This window comes from Leuresthes tenuis, unplaced genomic scaffold (genome assembly GCF_036924035.1).
Source record: "Leuresthes tenuis unplaced genomic scaffold, fLeuTen1.0.hap1 SCAF_17, whole genome shotgun sequence".
Classification (NCBI taxonomy): domain Eukaryota; kingdom Metazoa; phylum Chordata; class Actinopteri; order Atheriniformes; family Atherinopsidae; genus Leuresthes; species Leuresthes tenuis.
The window spans coordinates 12,614,809-12,637,438 of NW_027325371.1; the positions used below are offsets into that span (position 1 = coordinate 12,614,809).

At 41.5% G+C, this 22,630-nt stretch overlaps 2 protein-coding genes across 4 annotated transcripts in view; one reads left to right on the forward strand and one right to left on the reverse strand.

Annotated features, from left to right (window-relative positions):
• coro7 (coronin 7) overlaps window positions 1–22,630 on the forward strand; it is a 106,389-nt gene that overhangs the window by 54,676 nt on the left and 29,083 nt on the right. The gene's annotated exons all lie outside the window — the stretch shown is intronic.
• On the reverse strand, window positions 1,081–21,907 carry vasnb (vasorin b). 3 transcript variants are annotated; one of them, XM_072368052.1, is made up of 3 exons: window positions 21,624–21,907; window positions 15,054–15,121; window positions 1,081–3,714 (listed from the first exon to the last, which is right to left on the reverse strand). In XM_072368052.1, the coding sequence occupies exon 3, from the start codon at window positions 3,705–3,707 to the stop codon at window positions 1,623–1,625; it is 2,085 nt and encodes a 694-aa protein (XP_072224153.1). In that variant the 5' UTR covers window positions 3,708–3,714; window positions 15,054–15,121; window positions 21,624–21,907; the 3' UTR covers window positions 1,081–1,622. The 3 variants fall into 3 exon arrangements, with proteins under 3 accessions (XP_072224153.1, XP_072224154.1, XP_072224152.1); XM_072368053.1 differs by lacking the exon at window positions 15,054–15,121; XM_072368051.1 differs by lacking the exons at window positions 15,054–15,121; window positions 21,624–21,907 and adding an exon at window positions 6,827–7,119.

Here is a 22,630-nt window from a genome sequence, read left to right on the forward strand (position 1 = left end):
GCATCTTTTAATTTGAAGGCATTTTGTGGCATGGAACTTGTGCACTGGAAATACTGTGGGCGACTTTAGAGGCACAGATGTGTCTTTGGTGTGTTTCCCCTAAGGCAGAATTGTTGGGGCTGGAAGTCCTCCTAGGCATGTGGGCATATTAAGGGAGTAACTGATAGTAACTTGATGTCTGCAGCTCTTTGCACAAGACAGGACATGTATTTGCATTATCACAAAAGTTGAGACATGTACACTTACAAAGACACGCGCACACAAGTCCTTCTATGCGCCATATTCACAGATTTGGATTTCCACACTGTTTCTGTAATGTTCCAGTGGATCTTAGCAAGTCTTATTGTCCACCACATAACGATATATAGATGCTGTTCATTTGTGCATCTGGCTTTTCCATTGTCTGGTTGGGTACAAGCAAGCAAAACCGGGCCAATGCACGTCATCAAGGAGGCTATTTTTACTCAAGAGAAACGCAACACACATCCACTATTTGCTTTACTTGTTTTAAGCCAAGCCAAGTTCATATGCCTTATATGAACTGTGGTTACGGGATAATGTAGTTTCCCTTACAGAGAAGATAAACAATAAATAAAGCCACTGAAGATTTCTTCTGCTTTTGTGTAATCATTTGAGTATTTACTGTAAGACTAACTTTAAAATGATAGAAACACAGTGAACCGAACTCTAAATTAGGGGGGGCTCAGTGAACTAATTCCCTCTATTTCTTGTGGTAATCCTGCTTCCCTTCTCTCTTTGTGATGGCAAAGCATGCTGAGGGCTTCAAACTGAAGGAGGGGGATTTAGTCTTGACTCAGTTGAGACTCACATCTACTTAGACTGTCTGAGATTCTGGGGGCAGATTCTGACTGACTTTAGTGTTACCAAATGAGTTTAAATCTTCAAAGATTTTAATCTGCTGTTTTGTCTGTTAGTCATAAGAGGTGGGGTGGGGGGAAGTGAGGGGTTTTAACATTCACAATGTTGCACAGTTTAAAAAAAAACAACAACAACAGAGAAACAGATTTTAGAAACATACATATAAAACAAGGTTTTAGATCCAAATAAAGCAATATGAGCATCAGCTATGTCCACTGCACAACTTCATTTGGAAAGCTCATTCACAGCATGTACTGATCCCTTTGGGGTGGTACTGAGGAGTTGCTCCATGCAGGAAAAGTAATTGTTGAGACTGTTCAGTTGCGCTGTTGTGTTAGGGAAAGGCAGCACAAGCCCATTTCAGTGCACATAGAGTGCACATAAAGAAGGGCAATTGCTTATTATGTCTCTCAACCCTAAATTTCAGCCGATGACAACACGTCATCTGTCCCAGCATCACAGCAAGACGGATGAAAGTCAGTGAGAACTGTTGTCGTTGCAGGATACAGCATGTACAGTAAAGCCCTTTTGATGCAGAAATCCAAGCAAATGTTTTTAACTTGTTTAACGTCTACTTGGACAGGCAAAGGGACGTGAGTTAAAGGTACGTCTTTTCTGGCTGGTTGGTTGATATTGTGTCCTCCACCTTCAAACAGCAGTTGCTGCTTTTTGTGTTTCACTTGGAGGGACAGAGCAGAATAATTAAAAGCCCTCCTTTTGATCAGAGTTGTCAAAGTCAGTTGTTAAAAGTAGGAGGGCTTGTGCAAGGACATATTGTTATTTGATGTAAAGTTATCTTGTAGTAGCAACACCTCATATTCCAGACTACCATTTTGAACAGCAGGTTCGGGGTTCATAATTTTGGGCTGTTTGTGAGGCAATGCCCCATTGTCCATGCCAGCTTTAACGCCATCCAGCTCTAGCTGGGAGGTCTCACATTCTAGGTCCAGGTGGCCCTTCGCCTTCTTCCTGCGAAGGTAGCATACCACTCCCACTGATATTGCAATCAGTACGAGCAGTGGCAAGATAGCAGTTGCAGGTACCAGAAATGTGGGAAATTTCTGGCTTTTCATTTTTTCAGGTGCGTCAGTTGTACTTCTAGGGGCTGTTTGACCCATAGTGCAGACATTGTCTATGCCACTAGGTGCACCTAATGGACTAGCACATACAGCGTAGGTAGAGTTGGGATTCAGACCTCTAAGTCTATACTCTGTGAAGGTTACTGGGAGGCTGAGATTAATTGGTCTGCGGTCTGGCCCTGACAAATTGCTGTAGGTCAGGCGGATTCCACGGATTTCAGGCCGCATTTTGATGTAGCGGTCGAGGTCCAGCAGGATTGAGGTTGCAGTCACTTGATGGCATCTGATGTCTGGTTGGTCTGCACTGACAGTTGCCCTGGAAGGTTCAGCTTCAGGTGATGAGGGTGGAGAATGGTTTTGCACTTCACAATACATGCCAGAGGTACCATGTGGACAGGTACACTCTACTTGGCCATGTTGGTCCAGATGACAAATACCACCATTCAGACAAGTGTTAGGGGGACAGAAATGCAGCTCCTCATCTGGGTCCATGCTGCTGCTACTGGGGGATGCAGGGACAGGGGGTTGGGGAACGTGAACCTCTGTGTCAACTGGGTTGTCGCTGGCCTTGGGGTCTTGAATAACTGTAGTTGTAGTTGGAAAGGTGGTGACTGGAACAGAGAGGGTGGTAGTAGTCGTTTTGACAGTAGTTGGGGTGACTGTAGTTGTGGTTGGACAGCCAAAATCCCCATGCTCCAGGCTTTCTAATACCTTTCCGGCATGAATAGGTGGGAAATGGCAGCGAGTCTCCTGTGTTCTCCCCAGCAGGATAATTTCGTCTTTGATCCATCTTGGAAACCATGCTAAGTTGCAGATGCAATTGAATGGATTTTCGGCTACTGTGAGCTTTCTGAGTTGAGGAAAGAGCTGAGAGAACTCTTCAGGGAGGCCCTGTAGACTGATGCTGCTAATGTCCAACTCATTTAGCTCCTTAAGGTTCTGCAGGTCCTCAACCTTTAAAGAACTCATTGGGTTCCCAGCCAGGTTGAGATAAACCAAATCTGGGGTCTCCTTTAGTGCTGATGGGAAAGACTTCAATTGGTTTCCTGAAATGTCCAGCTCATGAAGGTTCTTCAGATTACGTATGAGCTCCTTATCCAGGCTAGTGAGCTGCACATCACCCAAAATGAGCGACTCGAGGTTTGGGGTCTGGAGGTCTAAAGGACCCAAAGTGGGTAAAACATTATATCGAAGGTCCAGCAGCAACAGCCTTGGCATTGAGAGGGTGGGCAGAGATGTCAACATGTTACCCTGCAGTTTAAGTTCTAGCAGATACTCCAATCCATTAAAGGCTGCAGGGTGGATGGTCTTGATGTTATTACTGTACAAATAAAGGCGCTCAAGCAGTGGCATTCCATAGAAACATTCTTCTGAAATATGGGTTATCTGGTTGGATGACAAGTCCAGGTTTTTCAAGGAAGTCAAAGGTTCAAACACCCTGTCTGGAAGTTGGGTCAGTTTGTTTTGACTAAGGTCTAGCATGTGCAAACTGTCTAGACCTTCAAAGTCCTCAGCCAAAATGCCTTCAATCCCATTGGCAAACAGGTAGAGGCTTATTGTAGATGAGTCCAATCCCTTGGGAACGGTAGAGGAGCGTCTCTGGAAACAAAAAATGGCTCCAGCGGTGGAACAGGAGCAATCATTTGGGCACTCACTGGAAAATATGCCATCAGGATAGATAAGGAGGAGCAACAGAGGTATCAGTGAACTGAGAAAGATCTTCATGGTGTGAAGTCTTTCACTCTCCATGCTCAGCCTGAAACAAGAGAACAAAAATGTTTAATTACAAACAGCTCTTCACAGAAGTACACAGTGAATACTGCACACATAAACTTGATGGTCTCTGTAACTGTGAGAGGGCCAGATAACAAAATCACCTATGAAAATATGACTATCCTAGGTTTAACTATGCATAGGCAGTGATCAAAGGCTTTTGTCACAAGGTCTCTTATACAATAGGGCTTCAACTGTGACCTTAGGCTTTACAGGGAGTTTTCTTTTATACTTGAAGGGGGGGGGGGGGGGGGGGGGGGGCACACTTACAATCTCTACAATCTCTCTAGCATCTTTTAATTTAATTTCGACTGTTCACCTCAATGCACACAGTCTGATTGTAGTGGGTTCACGGGTAGCTGTCCTCCCTCAATTTATAATTCCACAGTTTATATGTTTGAGATTATGTGTCAAGTGAAAAGTGAAATGAATACCCAGTGTGTTTTTGTAGGGTATTCTTTTTCACAAGAGCCAGTGAAACAGCAGAACATATACAACAACAATTATAACAACATAACAATTAACCCTACATTGTTCTGTCCAGTTTCATAGAATCATACAGTATAAGCTATGGGTGGCTGTATGTATGCTATGCTGCACATAATAAAGCATATGTGGATGATTTATTTGTGGCATTCTAAGGCTGGAGAAAAGCGGATGGCCTAGAACTGTCTCCACAATCATAGATGTAAGATAAACAACAAACATTTTCCATGTTGTTACACAGATCGGTGGCCAGTGGTACATGTCAAGCAAGTGTCTCTATTACAATAAGAAGGATTAGAAAATATACTGGTAAGAGTTGTGAATAAAAGGGATTATAAGCATTGTGAAAAATAAAATGCCATGGTGGAGTGTCAGCACAGCACTTCAAAGGATGAACCGAAAGGAGAGGGAGAGAGGAATGAAGGGAGATAACGATGAAACAAGTTGCAGACAAGAGTCTGTGTAACAGTTTATCATCTTCTACTATCAAGTGAGGCGTCCTTGGGGGAAAGAAGAAATTTGTATCTTTTGACCATTGCTTGTCTTTCTCCTGGGAGTTAGTAGAAAATCCTTTTTGTCCTAATAATCATAGTTGTGGCATTGTGGCTTATCTGGCTCAAAACTCAGCTAAATTTCTTTGTGTAGTGTAATGATTAGGGGGGACAGAGTGAGTAGTTGATGTCTCCAAACAGCTTTCTCAACATTTATGACATCCTGCGTTCAAGTACTGTATGTTGTACGACATACATACTTGAGGGAGCTTACTTGAGGGCCTTAAATGGTGCAGTTGTTGATCTCCGTACTGCACAAATTACTTCCATAAGAAGCCAAGTGTGCACATCCTACAGTTCTGCACAGATGGAGCACACACGGAACGTTCTGTTCTTGCACTGCTCACCTGGGGTTGTGGCCCTCATCACTTCACGTCAAGCTCTCATTCCCATTCTAAAAATAATTTGATGTTGATGTAGTTTGTTCCAGTGACTCATAACGCAGGTGTCAATGCCATCTGTAAATCACTGTCCCGCCAATAAAAAGTCCACATTTGTCTTCAGTAGCGTTTATTACAGTAGAATCAGAGTAGAATCACTAACTTCTCTCCTCTTTTCACTCTGTTTAATTTAACACTTTATTTTTAAAAAAAGAAGAAGAAGAAAACTCTCATCTTCTAATTTGAAGAGATTTATTGTGGATCAGACTCACAGTGGAAGATGGAGTATCACCTCATCACCCCAGCTGTGCAAGTTGTTTTCCTTCTTTTCTCAGCTGACTTTGCTCCTTGACATTTCCTGATCTCTTTTTTTTGTTTTTATCTTTTCCTGCCTTCCTTCAGCGTATGAATTAAAGTGATAATTTGCTTTAACTCGCCAACTCTTTCGAGCAAGGGAGATATGCCGCTCAGTCCAGTTACATGTCAGTGAAATGAACCTATTCAAATCTCAATGCTTGACTAAACTAAGCGCACATTTTCAGAGTCAGTGGCTGCTAACGGCTTGAAAACACTCCCCCAAGAAAAATCTGACTCACTTAGAATTGTATTTGTTTATGGGAAACCTTGCTGAAAAAAGTAATCACTTTTCTCTGTTAGGTACAAGTGAATAAGCAGCAGCGGTTCAGGGCTGCAGTTAACCTATATTCTACACAAAGGGCCTGAGGGAGTTCATGTTAACAATAACAGAAAATTCTACAGGATTCTAGTTAGTGACTCAGTAGCTGGGGAGAAATGCAAAGAAAGTGTATTTTATTTGATCTTATAAATAAAGACGTAATAATTAATAAAGACTTGGGCCACAGGCAGACCTATTTTAAAAAGTCTGACTTAAATTAAGGCCTCTGGAATTATGGAAGTTGGGGTGGGTAGGAAATAGGGAGAATCAAACAACAGCTGGAACGTATGCAGATGGTCGTAAGTTTTTGTATCACTGTGTATAGGGAGCTGAGTTTCACTTTCAGCACATGATACTCGAAGTAACAGCGTGCCTTTTCAGGACTAACACTGAATGAACTTCAGCCTTTGTGTAAAGTAAGGATTTTATGTGAAGCTGTTCGAGATAGAGAAACTTTAGAACTTAAATTAGGTGTTTCTTCTGGTCCAGCATTTCGGGGTCAGAGATGGGTATAAGGGCCAGAGCCAAAATACACAACATCAAGGCAGCTTTGAGAAGAAAGTGAGCTATGCAGATAAAACATAATATTTTTCTTCAAAACTCATTGTGGTATTTCTATCGTAGCTCCCTGGGGCAGAATGTTTATTTGAGTGTGTCTCATCCCAAACTGGGCCAGGCACATCTGATAACCCAGCAGAGGAGAAACTGTGGTGGATGGGCTAGGATTCAGCCAGAGAATACTGCCAGATCACAGATAAACTGGAACTTGAAAAGTTATATTCTACTGTTTTCTTTTTCTTAAGATGCAAGTGACTTGTGCGGATCAGTGGGTAAGATAAGGCACAGCTGTGGGATCACTGTTGTATGAATCCAAGTTGTACCGCAGTGTTGACTGACTGCTGTGAGTGGAGGTGCAGAGCAGAGAGCGATGGTAGAGAGACAAGCCTTGAAATCCTGTACAAAGAAGAATGCCCCCTCCTGTCTTGCCCTCATCCTCCTTACTTGAGTTGTAATTTCCTTTTCTCTCCCCTGTGCACTTGAGACATTCCTGAGACAGGCAACAGCTGAGTTTGAAAAAGTGAGCTTGGCTCCCTTATTGGCATTTCAGGAAGCTTTTTTTGAGGGGCAGGGGGTTAAACAGACAACATATAGTATGAATGGGACAAGTATTAGTATACAGATGTGTGAGTCTTGGTTTGTTGGTTCTAATAGAATAAAATGTGTTGGTTGACGTGTATGCGAAACAAGGATTAGAAATGTGAGAAAATATTACAAAGGAGAGACCGTAATAACTCTGAATCTTTGAGCTACACGAAGCTACACGAAAAAAAACAAAAAAACATGGTCAGTGCTTTGACAAGAAAAAGAGGTAATAAGAGGAGACATAAGGGAAAAAAACACACTTCCCTTCTGTCCCAGCTCACTTCTTATCCCGCTTTTTTCTTTCTCCAGATGAGTAAGAAAAAAAAAAACACAATCTGGAGAACAGCACAGATAAGAGCAGGTTTCTGTCAGCAGGGACACCGGGGCAAATAAGGCCTGGCTTCGGGAGAGGGAAGTGGGCTTCAGAAATTAAATGCTAGCAGCCTGGGTGTCAGGAGGCCTCTTCAGAGTTGAAAGCCAACTCTGAGCGAAAATGACAGTGTATGTGGACAAGTTGGCCACAAATGGACCAGACACAAAATGGGTGCTCTATTCCAAGTGACGACAAGGGATAGAGGGCATACACACCCATTAAAGAGATCCCTTCCCTTATCTTCTAAGAGAACAATCCTTGTGCTATGTATATTAGGCTATGATCTGCAGAGTTTGATCTGGAGGCTCATCCCATTCCTTTTTCCCAATCCCATTGTCCATGCCACCAGCTGGACCTTGTTATCCACAATCTAATGGGGTTATTCATCAATATGACAAATAGGTCAAGTGATGATTTGAAAGGAGAGATAAAAGTGGTGCAGAATATCCCAGGATGAAAAGATAGAGAGAACAGGAATAGTTTGTGCACACAGCAGACATGTGGGACAAATATGCATATGGAAATGTTAGCTATGTTAATGTGAGACATTAATGTGCATTTTTTACGTTTCTTTTTTTATGACATGAGCTAATCTGTCTCTAATGTGGTGTTTCGTTGCTGGTCGAACGAGTTCAACTGTATTAGATGAGCGACCACAATGTGATTGAAGCGTGAGAGGAATTAAACTTGAGTGTTATCCTTGTGCAAGGATCGGATGTTCAGCATTAGTGGAAAACAGATTGTCCTCTTAGGTCTAAATGCTTTCTTTCCCAAATTTAAAAGTTATATTTATTCAAACTCATTTAAAAAAAAATTAATCTAATTAATTAGAGTCTTTTAAATAATTAATCGAAACTAATTGCATTTCAAAAATATTTGACCTGAGAACAGTGAGAAGCAATTTTTTTCACATGGATTTTAGTATACCATTGAATAATGACTGAATACATAAGCTTAAGCAACAAAACTTTGTCTATTTATTTTCAAGGTAGTACTTAACCAACCTGCTCTTATCGACACTTCCCTCCATCCGTCCATTTAAAAAAAAAAAAAGATTGTTATGCCTTTTAATGGACAGGACAGATAAAAAGAGACAGAAAGACAGAGACAGAGAGAGGGGGGAATGACACGCAGTAAAAGGCTGTCCGATGCGGGATTCGAACGGGGGCCGACAGCAGTGAGGACTGTAGCCTCTATACAGGGGGCGCCTGCACAACCCACTACTACGCTACCGACCACCCCATCTGTCTGTTTTTCAAAACAAAATTTCCCATCCACGGGGCCAACAAACATGGTCTCAACAGCTTCTTCATTCATGTATAACTATTGTTCACTCTGGCTTGTTGTTGTCTGAAGTCATGAATGTTAGTTGGAGCTCCAGTATGATCGGTATGCCTGAAACTCATCTAGTGAAAAACGTTCCACGGTGCAAAAATAAGTGCAATTAAAATGCGTTATTTAGTTGTTTTTTTATGCATTAATTTTGCGTAATTAATTAATCTTAATTAACGCGTTAAAGTCCCGGCTCTCATTCAAACTGAAATAAAATCTGATCAAACTAAATCTCTTGACTGTTTTCTTTTGTAATTTTGTGCTGTCAGTGTAAATAAGGGTAGAATTTCTAAGAAGACAAACAAGGGGTCAGTTTTCTAAAGACAAATTCACAGCTTAAGACAACCTTACCATAAAAAGCAAATAGAGATACTATTTCTTAATGTTTCAGTGGTGAAGTTCTAACATTAAGGTCAATCAAGCAGGCAGAAAATAGAGATTGAGCTGAAAGGAGATTTGATATACAGAAATAATGATAGTTTTATTATGTCTGTCACTGATGATACTCTTCTTTAAGCCAATATATCATTGCTGTGTTTTGTAGTGGTATGTAGGGGGATTCGAGGCTTCAGTAGTTCAACAATGTGCTGCACAAAAAAAAAGCTTCCAACTGATTTAAATGTGACCACAAGATAGAAAACACCCAATAGCCACATCCACTGAACATCAGCTCCACTAGTGCCAAAAAATGTCAAAGGCTTTTTGCTCTAATCTGCACTAATGAACACCTAAACAGGCTGCTGCTGGGCTGACTGTTAGGATATTCTATTCATCTTTTCTCTGTCTCTGTGGAATACCATTATACATGTAAACATAACCAAATTCACTGCATGAAAGAGAACATAATATACAGTCCATGGGTGAATGGGAGGGTAGGTGAACAATAAAACTTTCAAAAACTGAGTACTTGCTGCACTGTAGAGGAGCTATGGGGCAGCTCAGTTTTTGATTTTATAATAGAAGTAAGTAATTATGTTTTATAGATTTATAGCTTAAAAATATATAGAAAAATATACACATTAGAGTCACAAAAGAGACATTAAAGCCAAATAGTCATTCATCTGGTCAGATAGCATCAGTCCAAAGGACAACAAAGCCTATGAGCAAGCGATGCATGGAGCACCTCCTTAAAGTCAGAGGTCAGGCTCAGATTAGTGTTTCCACTTCTACTCTGTATTCTGGGTCCTCCTTTCTGTCCCAGGCGGCACATAGATAAAAGGTCCTGTTTGACACGGGTACACACCCTGCTCCAGTTACATACATGTACACCTGAGTCCTCATCTCCACAACAGGTGCCTTCTACGCTACTTTAACATGAAACCTAAAACCTCTGGAGTGTGTCTGAGTAAATGATGCGACCTGTGCCAAATAAACAGAGAAAGTGAGAGAGGAGAGGAAACTGACAGAGGTGGGCGGCCGGGCAGCCAAACCAGACCAGAGCTGGGTCTGTGCAACAGCATGTGTGTTGTCTGTTTCTGCCTCCGCTGAGCTCCAGAGCACAGAGTTCAGGCGCTACAAGTTCCAATAAGAAAAGTGGGCCATTTCCTTTTGTTTTATTACTAAAGGATATGACAGATGGTTCAGTAGACACTAGAGCTGACTTTGTTTCTATAAAGGCACCAATTGGAGACACAGGATGTTCTGGCAGAGACTGACTCTCTTCTTCTCTCCTTTTCTTTTTGTCTAAGTTAGCACAGTGTCCACTTGTTTAGTCTCTGCACTGACACAAGTCTTTCGTCAGCGCACCCTGCCCTGTGACCCTTTGGGGACAGAAACCCACAATCACGTTTTTTTTTCTTAGATGCGCACATCTGCCTGGGATCTTCACCACAGGACACTCGCATTACACAGACACAAAGGATTCCAGTGCACCACTGACAACCTGGGCTTTGATCTGTTTTCTCAAAGTGGTGTTTACACCCACAGCTTTTGTCAGTCTTGTGCCTCGTGTCTCTTACTGCTCCTTTTCAGTCAGACACAACAACAAACCACAACATTGCAGAGGTCACAGACTGTTCAGGCCAAAGCTCTACATCACCAGGAAACAGTAAATATAACGTTCTAGAGTCAAAAATCTGGATTCTCTCCAGGTGTTGGATTGCACCTTCATTTCCTGTTCGTCGCTGTTCATGCCTCCAGCCAGAATCAAAACTTTATTGTACTTTCTGACAAAGCTCTTTTGTACCGGTACAAACACCTTATGCAAACAGCTTTGCAGCAACACAGGGTGGTTCAAAAAGACACCTTTGACTGTCGTTGAAATACTTAAAGGAACTTGGTCCTAAACTGGCACCAGGGCAGGATTTTGTTTGTCTTGTTTGCTTGTGCGTGTGTGTGTTTACAGTGGCTAGATAGACCAGTTTTATCAGTTAGGCGCAAGCCTACAGTAAAGTGCACACGCCAACACTCTGTCTTCCTTAGTGACACTCATTCCAGCTTTGACATGATTACAATGCTGAGTTGTCTTGTGTCTTGTGGCCGCCATGATCTTTATCTGATGTGGCACGGAATGTACTTCTTTCATAATCTTTACCTTCGTATTTCTGTCTGCTCTGCAGTGGACAAATCCCCTATTGTCATGATTTCTTTGTTTTTTGACCAGCAGAACAGGAATCATCCAAAGTGTTTTTATATAATCAAAAACTACACCAGAGAATCGTAGAAAGTCAGCCATAATCACATTAGTAATATGGCTGATTTCGAATCAGCTAAAGCTGTCTGTAGTTTTCTCATTTTTATTGAAAGACAGAGGAATAGATCATACTCTGTGCATAGCTGGATGTTGACGCTGTTTTTACATTTGTTCTTTGTAGCTATAGTACTGTGTAAGGGTTCAAAATGAATAGGAGGGTGTGTGATTGAGGCGACAAGCAGGCTGAGTGGGAGTTGGACCGACTGACTATCAGGCTGACTATCCTTACTGGACAAACAATGTCATACTCACTGAGGAAAGCCTTATTCATCTGCCTGTTTGCTCATCCATCTTTATGTCTGGATCATATTTACACTTGTTTCTTCAGCATGCTGGTGTTACCATATGTGAGTAGCTGCTTTGGATTTCAAAAAGTTGTGGTTCAACATGAGCAAATTACACAGCTATTAGGTATTTTTTCCAAGATCTCCTCTTTGCCATTTTGTACCCTATCCTTCCTTTACTCACTGCTCACCTCTCGTCTTTCTCTCAGGTTTGTTCATGACAAAAAGCATGACTGGAATCCAATGAAGGCATGTCTCCTTCACCTGCCAGAACAACCCTGCAAGGGCTCACTTAAAGTGTTCGTTAGGTTTAAGTGAGCTTAAGGCTACGCTGGTGGTAATTGTGAACGTAGGGTAATTCTCTTGCTGACTGGGAAACATCTTCCTGTTAACTTTAATAAATGCAGTTTGGCATTAGACATGTGTAGACTTGAAAAGGACAAATATAACCTCACACTTGATTGGCACGAGTCAGTTTTTGTGTTTAGTAGTCCAGACATTCATGGTCAGGGCTCACGCATCAGTGGTTTCAGGGACATGGGAATTTAACAAGAAGGAAAAAAAAATCTGCTACTCTTCAGCTGTCATACACTTTTCCTATCCCTCTGAAATATAAATGCAAGACAACAAACAACTGTTTTCATAAATACTTAATTTTATTTCAGCGACATTAAGTAAATAAAGTTGTGCACCTATTAAATATGGCACAAGCTGATCATGCTTCTGTTTCTGTAGCAAAACTTTAGTTTAAAGGCAGTCATTGTACCTGTTTTTCAGGCCCTCAACCCCATACCCCCTCCTTTCTGATAAGTTACCGTTTGAGATTTTTTCTTGTTCCTCTGCCCTGCAGCCTTTTCCCTTAAAAGAAAAAAAAACAACAGACTAAGACATGTGTCACACACACACAAGATAAATATGAACTGGAGATCACTAGTGCTGATTACAATGTCACAAAGGAATTTATTGTGAAACTACTGGCTGTGTTGGTACTTGGCCAGCACTGGGGGAGGTTGGCTGGCAAGACAGCAGTCAGGCGGTGTAGTTTCCCCCCCAGGCCCCCAATGCAGACATGCCTCTCCTCCATGGCCTCAGGTACCCTGTGATCACCTTCTGAACCAGGACCGTTGTTTTGTTTCTTAAAATGTCTTTGTTACACTATTCAGATGGGCTTCTTAGATACTTCTTTTTATCAGTTTTGCCATTCACATTTATCCTCCACGTTGCTGGGAAGCAATAATTTGATCAAATAATGTAGGAAAAATAAAATATCCAATATACGTCTTACGTGCAGTGGATTGCATCTAATGAATTAATTCAGAACATCCACTTTGAATTGAATCTGACAACTTCACAGATAAATAACTGTGAGTAACATACCGTAATCACATTCACCTCCCTTTTCTGTCTGTACCAGCTTCTGACTGAATCAGGTATCTTAGGGAGTGTAAAGACCGCAGTCAGCAACAGTCTATTAAGACATCAACACTAACCTTTTACAGTTTGCCTGCAGCTGGTCTGCACTGCCTGTAAGAGCCCTCATATTTGGCCCAAACAAGACAAGGGTAGTAATAGAAGTGGACGAATAAACATGTGAGCCTACTTCTCCCTTTAGGGTGCCAGTACAAACAATCCACGGCTTACATCTGCTGACTACAACTCCAGCTAACAGTCTATATAGAAATCACATATTTTTTTTCTATCAGACCATCAAAGATCGCTGTGAAAAAAAATCCATATCAAATAAAAACTAATGGATACCTAAAGAAATTCAAATATCTAAAAGCACAACACAGAGGTATAGCAGGCAAACTAAGAGTGATAGAAAGTATACATGATGAGCGCTTTGAACATGCACAAACCACTGCTGTGATTTAATAAAGACACATGGGGTCTCACTGAATGGTTTAAGGCCCCAGATTGGTTTCTGTGTACAATATGTGTGTCACACACGTTCAGGCAGAAGAAATGAATGATGCTCTGTTGGTGGTGAACAGTAATTTGTCTACAGAAGGACCAGTTTGTTTGCTCACATCGACACATCTCTTCATATATGTCGTCAGGTGAGTGAAGCAGATTCCTGAGTTGTAACACACAAAGAGTGTACACCTGTGTGTTTGCTCAAAAATGTGTGCTCTGGCTTAATATTCAAATGTCAGTGAGTTTGTGTGAGCGTGTGGTAGAGTCGCAGTGTAGAAATGTCTTGGAACGCCCTTGTTTGCTCTGACATGTTTGTTTTAGTTAGAAATATCAATACTATTAACTAACACCAACACTGTGGTTTTGGGGATGTTAATAAGAAATCCACTCGGTTGTTGAGGTCATGTTGGTGCTGTTTTTCACTACTTAGCTACGGGTTGCATTCATTCATTAAACACTTGCAGCTCACAGCAAGGCTCTCTAAATAGAATCAGAGTCTCGTCATATTTTTATGTACGAGTCAGCCGTCTGGAAGAAGGTGCCCAGGGTTTTGAACAGTGCTGCAATTCAAGCTTTGATGTTAAACTCTTTAAGGCCAAAACCGAGCCAGTGCTGACGTTGAAGCATTGGCTGCATGGCAAATAATTTACAACGAGCAGATGCACCATGCACAAAAGCGGAGGAATGTGGGCAAGAATTATGGCCAGAATCCATAGCCGGATAACTTTGCCACTCTGTCTTCTTTTGTGTTTTCCCTGTGGAGGGTAGGATTGAGACACATAGAGAGGTGGTGGAGGACTGGGGCATTTAGCAAGACTAGTGACTGTGTCTGTGTCTTTACAAGTCCGCACAGTCCCAGTCACAGTTCACTGACAACTTGCACGGCACAGAGACAGGTTGGAGGGTGAGAGGTCAGGAGGGGTGTGTTGAACAGAGGATTAGTCAAGCATTGACAGCCAAAAACCACCAAACATGGACTGCCGCATTTCTTTTCCTCTTCAAACAAACGTCTAAGGATATGCTCAGTCTCCTAAAAACTAAACAAACAATTGAACTATAGAAGGGGCTCTTGATATTCTTAAAGGGACTCCATGTTGGGAGGATTGTAAGCATTTTCTGTCCTTTTGATCATGATTGGTCACAAAGTCATTCTGCCATCCGTGTGTGTGTGTGTTAAGAGAACCATTCTTGTTTTCCTGCCAGTATTGTTAACAAGCCCAGTGTTGTGTGAGAGGACTATATTAACAAAGTTACAGTTAACACAGTTAAGACTGCCAAACATGGCTGGTTTGGGATTCTGGAAGCAAATATTCAGTGAATTATTTTGCCAGAAACAGAAACAGAAATCTGATATTCCTAATGTACCTAAAAGATTAAAATACAGCTTTCCTGATGTTAACTGTATGTTTTATTATGATAACTGGCCACATCTAACTCAGATTATCAGATTTAATAGTAAACATGCAAAATTGAGTTTGTTCCACTCACCCAGCGGGGGTGCGTCCTGCTCTGCTCCACCACTCTACTCGTCTGACCTCGCTTCAGGTGTCCTTTGCCTGGAGGAAGCACAGCAGTTGTACCTATTACTAAAATATGTTGCAACATGTGTTTGATTTGCCCTTCTCCCTTCTTAGTTGGAATCCAGCCACACCGTCACGCACTGTTAATGACACACAAGCAAAACAGGAAGGTTTTTTTTTTTTTTTTTTCTTGTTAATTGGTTAGATTCCAGCTGAGTACAGGAGCATGCTGAGCACCGGCAGGCTGTTTGGCAACACAAGAGAAAGAATGCAGGCCAACAGCTCTCCACTCTGTCAGCTCCTTGTCTTGCGCTATCAGCACATCAGTCATAGCCTGAATGTGTGTACGTCTAGAGCGTTGACTCAAACAGTGTGCCCCCATACAGTATGTTGTATTGTTTTTATAGCACAGTTTCTGCCGTGGTGTGAAATATTGATTTAGTTTTGCCCGTCTGAGTGTGACTAATCTGTCAAAATTAACCACATGTGATGGTTTTATTGATATTCCTGCACAGATTAAAAGTCTTGAGGCATATTATAGAGTTCTTTCTCAGAAAAGAGAACATTCATGTCTGTGTTTTTCCTCATTTAGTGTTTCAATCGTGTTTGTTCTACTATACCACAGGAACTCACTTTCCTCAAGCCAATACCATTATTTAAATGTATTTGATATGAACTGGCATGGCACAAACTGGTCATAATTTTTTTTTTGTTTTTAATGAGTAGCGTGTCAATATCCACAACCACACAACCATCTGTAAGTGCATTCATGATCTTGCTGCTTTCTATAAATACAGCATTGACTAATCTAAAATGTTGTTTTTAAGCGTGGTTATGGAATCATAAACAGGAGTTGGTTTTGTGAAAAACCAAACACAAAGTGACCACTTGATGGATGTTTTATTAGTGGGAGAAGTTTGGCCAAGAGCAGCACTGCATTTCTTTCTAGTAGCAGATTTTTCTAATTTTTATTTAATTGAGATAATGTGTGGTCTTAGAACTTTTTCAGAGATAATGAGCTTTTTCTTGTTTTTTCCTCTCTTCTGTTTGTACAGTACAAACATCCTCTAGACTTCTCTTCATGCTGAATTCACTGGACTCGCTCTTCCTGTGTGTCTATAATAAGCAGATTTGAGCCATGTTTCATATACCTGAGCTCTGAGTCATGCACTTTGTAGACGTGAAAAACAAACTGACTTTCAAACCTCATGCTGGACTGTAACACCTGAAGCCTCTCGTCACTTTGCATTTAAATTGCTTTCATTCGGAGTGTTTACATCTGAAAATAACATGTCGCAGCACCAAACTCTTTTTAGCTCGCCAACCTGTGTTCAACCCTTTGCTCCTTTATTTGTCTGTTTTAGTGGTTTATACTACTGCACAAAAGCTTTAGTCTTCATTTGCATACAATTCACAGGTAAATGCAATGATGCACACTTGCTAGAGGGTGAGTGGCCTTCTTGTGTAGTAGCTGCTAAATTTGAGGACTCGTATGCTGACCCTGCTGTGGTCAGTTTCTCGAGGTCACTGCCTCACAGACAATCCCTTGACTGAAGTGTAAATATTTAGCTTTCAAAGTGGAACTCAACACTCAAAATAGATGCACATCATCTTTACCACTAAGCATCTTGAACGACTTTAGCACAAAACTGTTGACAACACTGTACTGGTCTTGGTTTGTTGCCACCTTCACATTGTCTGTGAGACATTTGGTCTTTAATTAAAGCATAATCAGCACTATAAAAACAAAGGTAGTTTCTTTTAACCTGCTGCTACGTCTTACTTTCCTCTTACCAGAATTATTGGTTTTCTTTTGTGTCCTTGAATATCTCAGATGGAGCTTTTTTATCTGTCAGTTGCTTTTTTCCCTTTCTCAAGCACTCTCAGCCTTTTGTGTCCAATGTCATTTTTATTCTTTCTCCATTTTCATCTGTTCCATCTTCTCTCTCCTTCTCTCTCTGTGTCATTCCCTTTTCTCCTTCCCCATGCAGCTCAGTCTCTCTGTAAGCAGGGGACATCCGAGCAGTCTGACATAAATGCTCCAGCGATTTGTTATGGAAACCCCTAAAGCTAATAGTTTATAGTCCAATGTATGTTGCCCAAATACAAGCTCAAAGCTCAGTCCAAACTAAACTTGATAAAGAAATTTGGAATCAACATAGTGAAGCTTTTTATTTTGCTTTAGATGTCTGATGTTGTTAGGCTTCTTGTTGCTTGAATTCATACTGGTGACAAGCCATGACTTGTGGAACTGTCACATCTGCTTGCCTGATGATTGCAGTGTTTGAGTGATTAAGATTCGGCTGATATGTGGTGGCATTCTGATAAGCGCGCACAGATTGCGCTCTCAGGCTGCCTCTGGCTCTCTAACTCGGAGGGCAGAACCAGATAGCAGCATTATCTGTGTCACTCCAGCTGTGACTGAAATAGACCTTAAGAAAAAGTGAGCCAGAGTACAAAAAGGCTGACCAACGCAATGAAAGAGAGCCGCCCTGTGCGTACGTGTTGGCTTGTATGTACGACATGCCCACATGAAAGTGTGTGACAATGACACTGAAGGTCTCGGACACGTGGCGACCTGATTGTGAAGACGTGCACCAACTCATAGATATACACACACGCATGGACAATATGCCGTCTTCAACATCATATCATAAACAATAAAATTCCCGTCAATGTAATTTCCAATAGTTAATAATGGCTGACTCAGAGGGAAAGTTGTCTTTTCCACTTTTGGTTTTGGCCAAACGATATAGACGTGTGTGTGCGCACCCTTGGTTTTGCTCATGCCCAGTAAGATCTGATTCAAGGCTCATCTCCTAATTACAGTGCTGGCCAGAAGTAATTACAACCTTAGATTAAGAGTCGTTTCTCTTTTTTTTTTACTGGCCCACTGAAATGCAGCAATTTGTGGTGGCTTTCTGGGATGAGCATCCTTCTTATCCTGCCTCTGTCCATCACTACTTCACTGGAATTTGGGGGGGATTTTTTGGCTCCTTGCTGATTTTCCATCTAGACTTAGAGGGTAAATAAATAGATAATGGTTTGAATAAAATGTAAAGCTTGACAGTGAAGTGATAGGCAGTTGAAACCTGACTACAATGTGTGTGTTTCTGTAAGGATGTGGACATGGAGAACAGCAGTTATTTGGGGTTTGGGCTCAAGCTGGGCCACTCCAAAGCCCTCACATCCCTTCGCATGTGTGTGTATATTTATGCAAGGTTTGAAGTGGTTTTTCTGAACGCATCATTTGGCTGCATCGGCAAGCTCTTCTTCAATTTAGCTTGGCAGGCGTATGGGCTAGGGTTTGCCTTCACATACCGCTGGTTCAGCATTGATGTTTGAGGCTGAGGCCTTTGAAGCTGGGGGTTTTATTCAACAAGGCTCTTATAAGGAGCAGCTCGGGCTTTTGGTTGTCAACCATAGACAACAACGTCTCCCGCTATGCAGCAGTTTCGGGGTGTGGGGGGGTCGAATGGGGCAAACTGAAGCTTTAAATTATGACATAAGATAGATTTTTACTTCTTGAATGTGGTCTTTTCTAACTGTATTGAGACCTCACTTTCACGTGGCCTCGAGAAAACCAATCACATGCACACATGACACCGTTATTCCAATTTTCTGCCTTGTCAACTTCCTTCTCCTGCCTGCTGTGAAAGTGCCCCCCTCTTGTTGTCCTCTCCTGCCTCCACCTTCCCATATCGCGCCTCTCCTCATTCCCCAGGCCTCTTTGCCTTAGCACCTGACTTTTAACCCTCTAATCCCTCTGATGTAGAGGGTAGGACGCTTCAGGGACTCTTCCTAATTGGCGTAAAACTGAGCTCTCTGACAGGTTTGTGAGGGAAGAGGAAGCGTTTATATAAAGACCTGTGTTGTTGTAATAAATAGGAAATTTACAAGTACCACAAAACTGTGCTAAGATGTGCAACGCTTCTTTTAGTCATGTTTAAAAGCAACAAATTACATACCACCATATCTGTCAATCATAGACTGCAACAGATTTTGACATCAGTGCTCTTTTCCTCCCAAGCTCTTTGGCACATATATTGAAATGCCAGCCTTGATTTTGTAAAAAGAATAATAGATAAAAGTACATGCTGACACAATGTTGATAACCATTCCTGGGGGCATGGTGTGGTTTCAACATCAGTGTCACAGTTGTGTGACAGCAAGTCTGAGCTTCATTATTTAAATCAGGTTCTATGGCAGAGAGATTCTTCTCCTTGGGGTTGTTTCTAGGCCACACACAGACAATTAAAGGCACAAAAACAGCAAATCCATTCACTGTTCATGTGTCTCTCTTGATGTTCAGTCCAGCACACACAACCACACATTTCTTTATTTTAGTGCCACCATGTGTTATGCAGCAAATATTTTGACAAACTGAGATTATAACTGTACATCAAACGTGAGGAGATGCAGATGGAACTTTACCCCCCCCCCCCCGCCATTTTTTTGTCCCCTCACTTTCCACAAATCATTTACCCTCTCAATTTTTTTCTCATTTAGGATCTGCTGTAAGACGTGTGTCAGCAAGTGCTTTTATTAGCATAACTGTCTGCCATATAGAGGGAAAAGCCGAATACGAAAGTCTCTACATCTTAACGGATTCTAAACAGCATCTTTACAACATCAAGCTGTGTGCACCAGCACTCTCTCCTGTGCTGCTGTGCTACCATCTGTAGCTTAAAGTTCTCCCCATTAGTGAGGAATTGGCCTCCTGTGGCTACTCCGCTGTGTCTGGTAGCCTAATATAAACAGATTGCAACGATTACATACTGTCAATGACATAGCTTCTTATATAGCATAATGACAGTTTGTGAGGAAGCACATGGCGGTGAAACAAGCATTGCATTGGTGATGGGTTAATAGCGGGGCTATTGGAGTAGTTTAGTCTGCTTATTTGCCCCCAGGAAAGCGTAGGCGGTTTGCTGTGTCTGTGGGGGCCGTGGAAAAAAGGATGCTAATGTGGCTACTGATTGTGCTCAGAAGACTGTTCTTACATGAATGAAGCATCTCATTTGACATAGCTTTAAAAAAGAAAATCATTGTATCCCACAGTTGATTAATTTGACAGCAATTTTTCCACAAATAACCGTGTGATAAACTGTGTGAAATAGTTTGGAAACTTAAAAGGAATAAGGAGATATTATGACAGCTACTTGTACCTTTACTTTTTGGAAGAGAGATTGCACTAAACATGTTGAATCACATCACTTTGCTGGACGTTAGTTTAGAGCTGGAGTAGGTCACCCAGAGATATAATCTTTAAGGAATTTGACCTTATGGCTTACTGCTGTGCTGCACACTTGCCGCAAGAAACTGACGTTTGTCTGATTTCTGTGTTTATCTTTCCTCACATGCAAGAACCTCTTTCATTCATCTACATCTGAATCGCCTTCAGCTAAAAGTCAAATGACTGAGATGTTTGAGTTTACCAGTTATGGGACCTGTATATGTTTCCAGTTGTAAAATACAGTCATCCTTGATTTTCCATAATAGTAGCCGTGCTTGATGAATGTCTTTAAAATTTCAGTGTGGCCCAGATCATGCTTTTGACTGAAACTTGTCTGGAAGAATTTAATTTCCTTGTAAGTCATGCATGAAATTGGGCTGTGTATTATTATTCTGATAAATTCCCAAAATGAGTTTTTAAATCGGGCTTCACTGATAATCCTGTTTGGTCTTGAAACTTTTTTAAACACAGTTATTTCTTAGATAATTTTTGCTTTCCTGGATCATAACAGTCCTTAAATGACCAACTAAAACTTCATTTGACCTTTGTTGACTATCCTGGTGCTTGAGGTAATTTCGTGTTCTGTTGAACTTTGTGTAGTGGAACTCCTATGTAGTTCCAAAAACAGCTGTCCACTGCGGTGAGCACGGCTCGGTGCGGTCTAGACACTCGGCTCGTCCCTGCATGCTGCACGGCGTCCTGCGGTCCAACACCAGCCCACCTCATTACCGCCTCGACGGCTCCATTTGCACCGCGCGCGCGCTTGCGTTTTTTACGCATTTCCCGAATAGAGAGGAACACGGTTTTATTGTGAGTATTTGTGGACCTGAAACATTAGTGGTACCCACATCCCCAATTAACTCGTTGCATCCAATAACACAGCGGCAGGGCATCCGTGCAACTCTATGCGCAACGCGTTACAGGGCATTTAAAGGAAAAACAGGAATATATATAAACAAATTACACACTATGCAAAAGAACGACCTTCTAGGCAAAATAGATGGGAGTGTCTCTTTTAGATTCTGTCGATGTGTTTTAATTAGAAGGTATTCAAAGGGCACAAAAACAACTTCTCAAATGACTGGCGGTGACCAGCGTCTCAAAGGGAAAACTGAACTGACAAACCTGATTTCCAATCAGATCGTTTACTTAATCGATGAAGATGTTCGTCAAATTATACCTAATCCCAATCCCGTCAGCATACCCTTGTTCATGTGTTTTTCGCTCCCCAGTCTACAACTTTAAAGATCGGGAAGTATCCATTTGTTCTTATGTTATGACCTAAAAGAAGGAAACTCTTACCCGTAACTTCAGATAAGTTGGGAGCGCAGTAGCGCTTGTGTCGTTTATCCAGCAGATCACTTCACCGATGTTAACTCCAGTCCGCGTAGTTTTCCGTGTGCGCGCTCTGAACAAAAAATGTTTTCAGTGGACGTATTAAACGTATACGAACGATCCTCATCAAATCCTTGGAGAGGTACACCAGCCTCCACGTCAAGGAATGCGCTCAAGTGCTGACTCCCTGGACAAAAAGCGCTTTATTGGTGAGCACAGAGGAGAGTTGAAGCCGAGGGATGGGAGGGGCGAGCCGAGGCGCACGCAGTTGGGCGCACTCCTGCGCTGACTCAAGAGCAACAAACAACTCACCTTGCAGCTTGGCTGAGAGCTAAGGAGAGAAATTCCAGCCTCCTTTCAGTTTGTGTTATCTTAATTCCAATCTGCATGATCTGTTTTGAGCAAGATTCATTCCAGGCTTAATTTCTAACTACACTGAGAAGTTGGTTGCACTTAATTTGAAGAACTATTTCCTAATTATTACATTTTAGAGTTTTTGTTTTTTTTTAAGTACCAGGCTATATGCAGATTACTCAGTAGAGAAATTAGCAGCAGGTTGATTAGCTTCCATAGTATGTTTATTGATAGTTGGACCAATAAAGATAAGTTCAAGTAAAGATATCAGTAAAACTATTTTTCTATCAAATAGATAAAAACTATATGTAAATATATTTAGTTTATAAATAGTTTATAATTATATGTGTACACACGCCTGATCTGTTTATTGACATGTTAGGTACTCAAGAGTCTTGGTGCAGGGCACATATGGTTGCTTCATTCTCAGAGTTATCTTCAAGCTAAGAGAGCTATCAAATACTTCCAAACTCCAGTGACAAACTACTCGTTGGCAGCTGGGAGCCTATTTCAATGTCAGCCAGTCCCAACAAGGTACAGTAAGGTGATAGCTCTGAAGAACTGTGTCACCTCCAATGTGTACTTTTAGCCGCATGTCACTGAATTACACACAACTCAAA

Coding starts and splice junctions, on each gene's coding strand:
- vasnb (XM_072368051.1), bottom strand. CDS start 6,927: ATGCCAATAAGGGAGCCAAGCTCACTTTTTCAAACTCAGCTGTTGCCT. Junction 3,715..6,826: donor AAAAGGAAATTACAACTCAA/GTAAGGAGGATG, acceptor CTCTTGTTTCAG/GCTGAGCATGGAGAGTGAAA.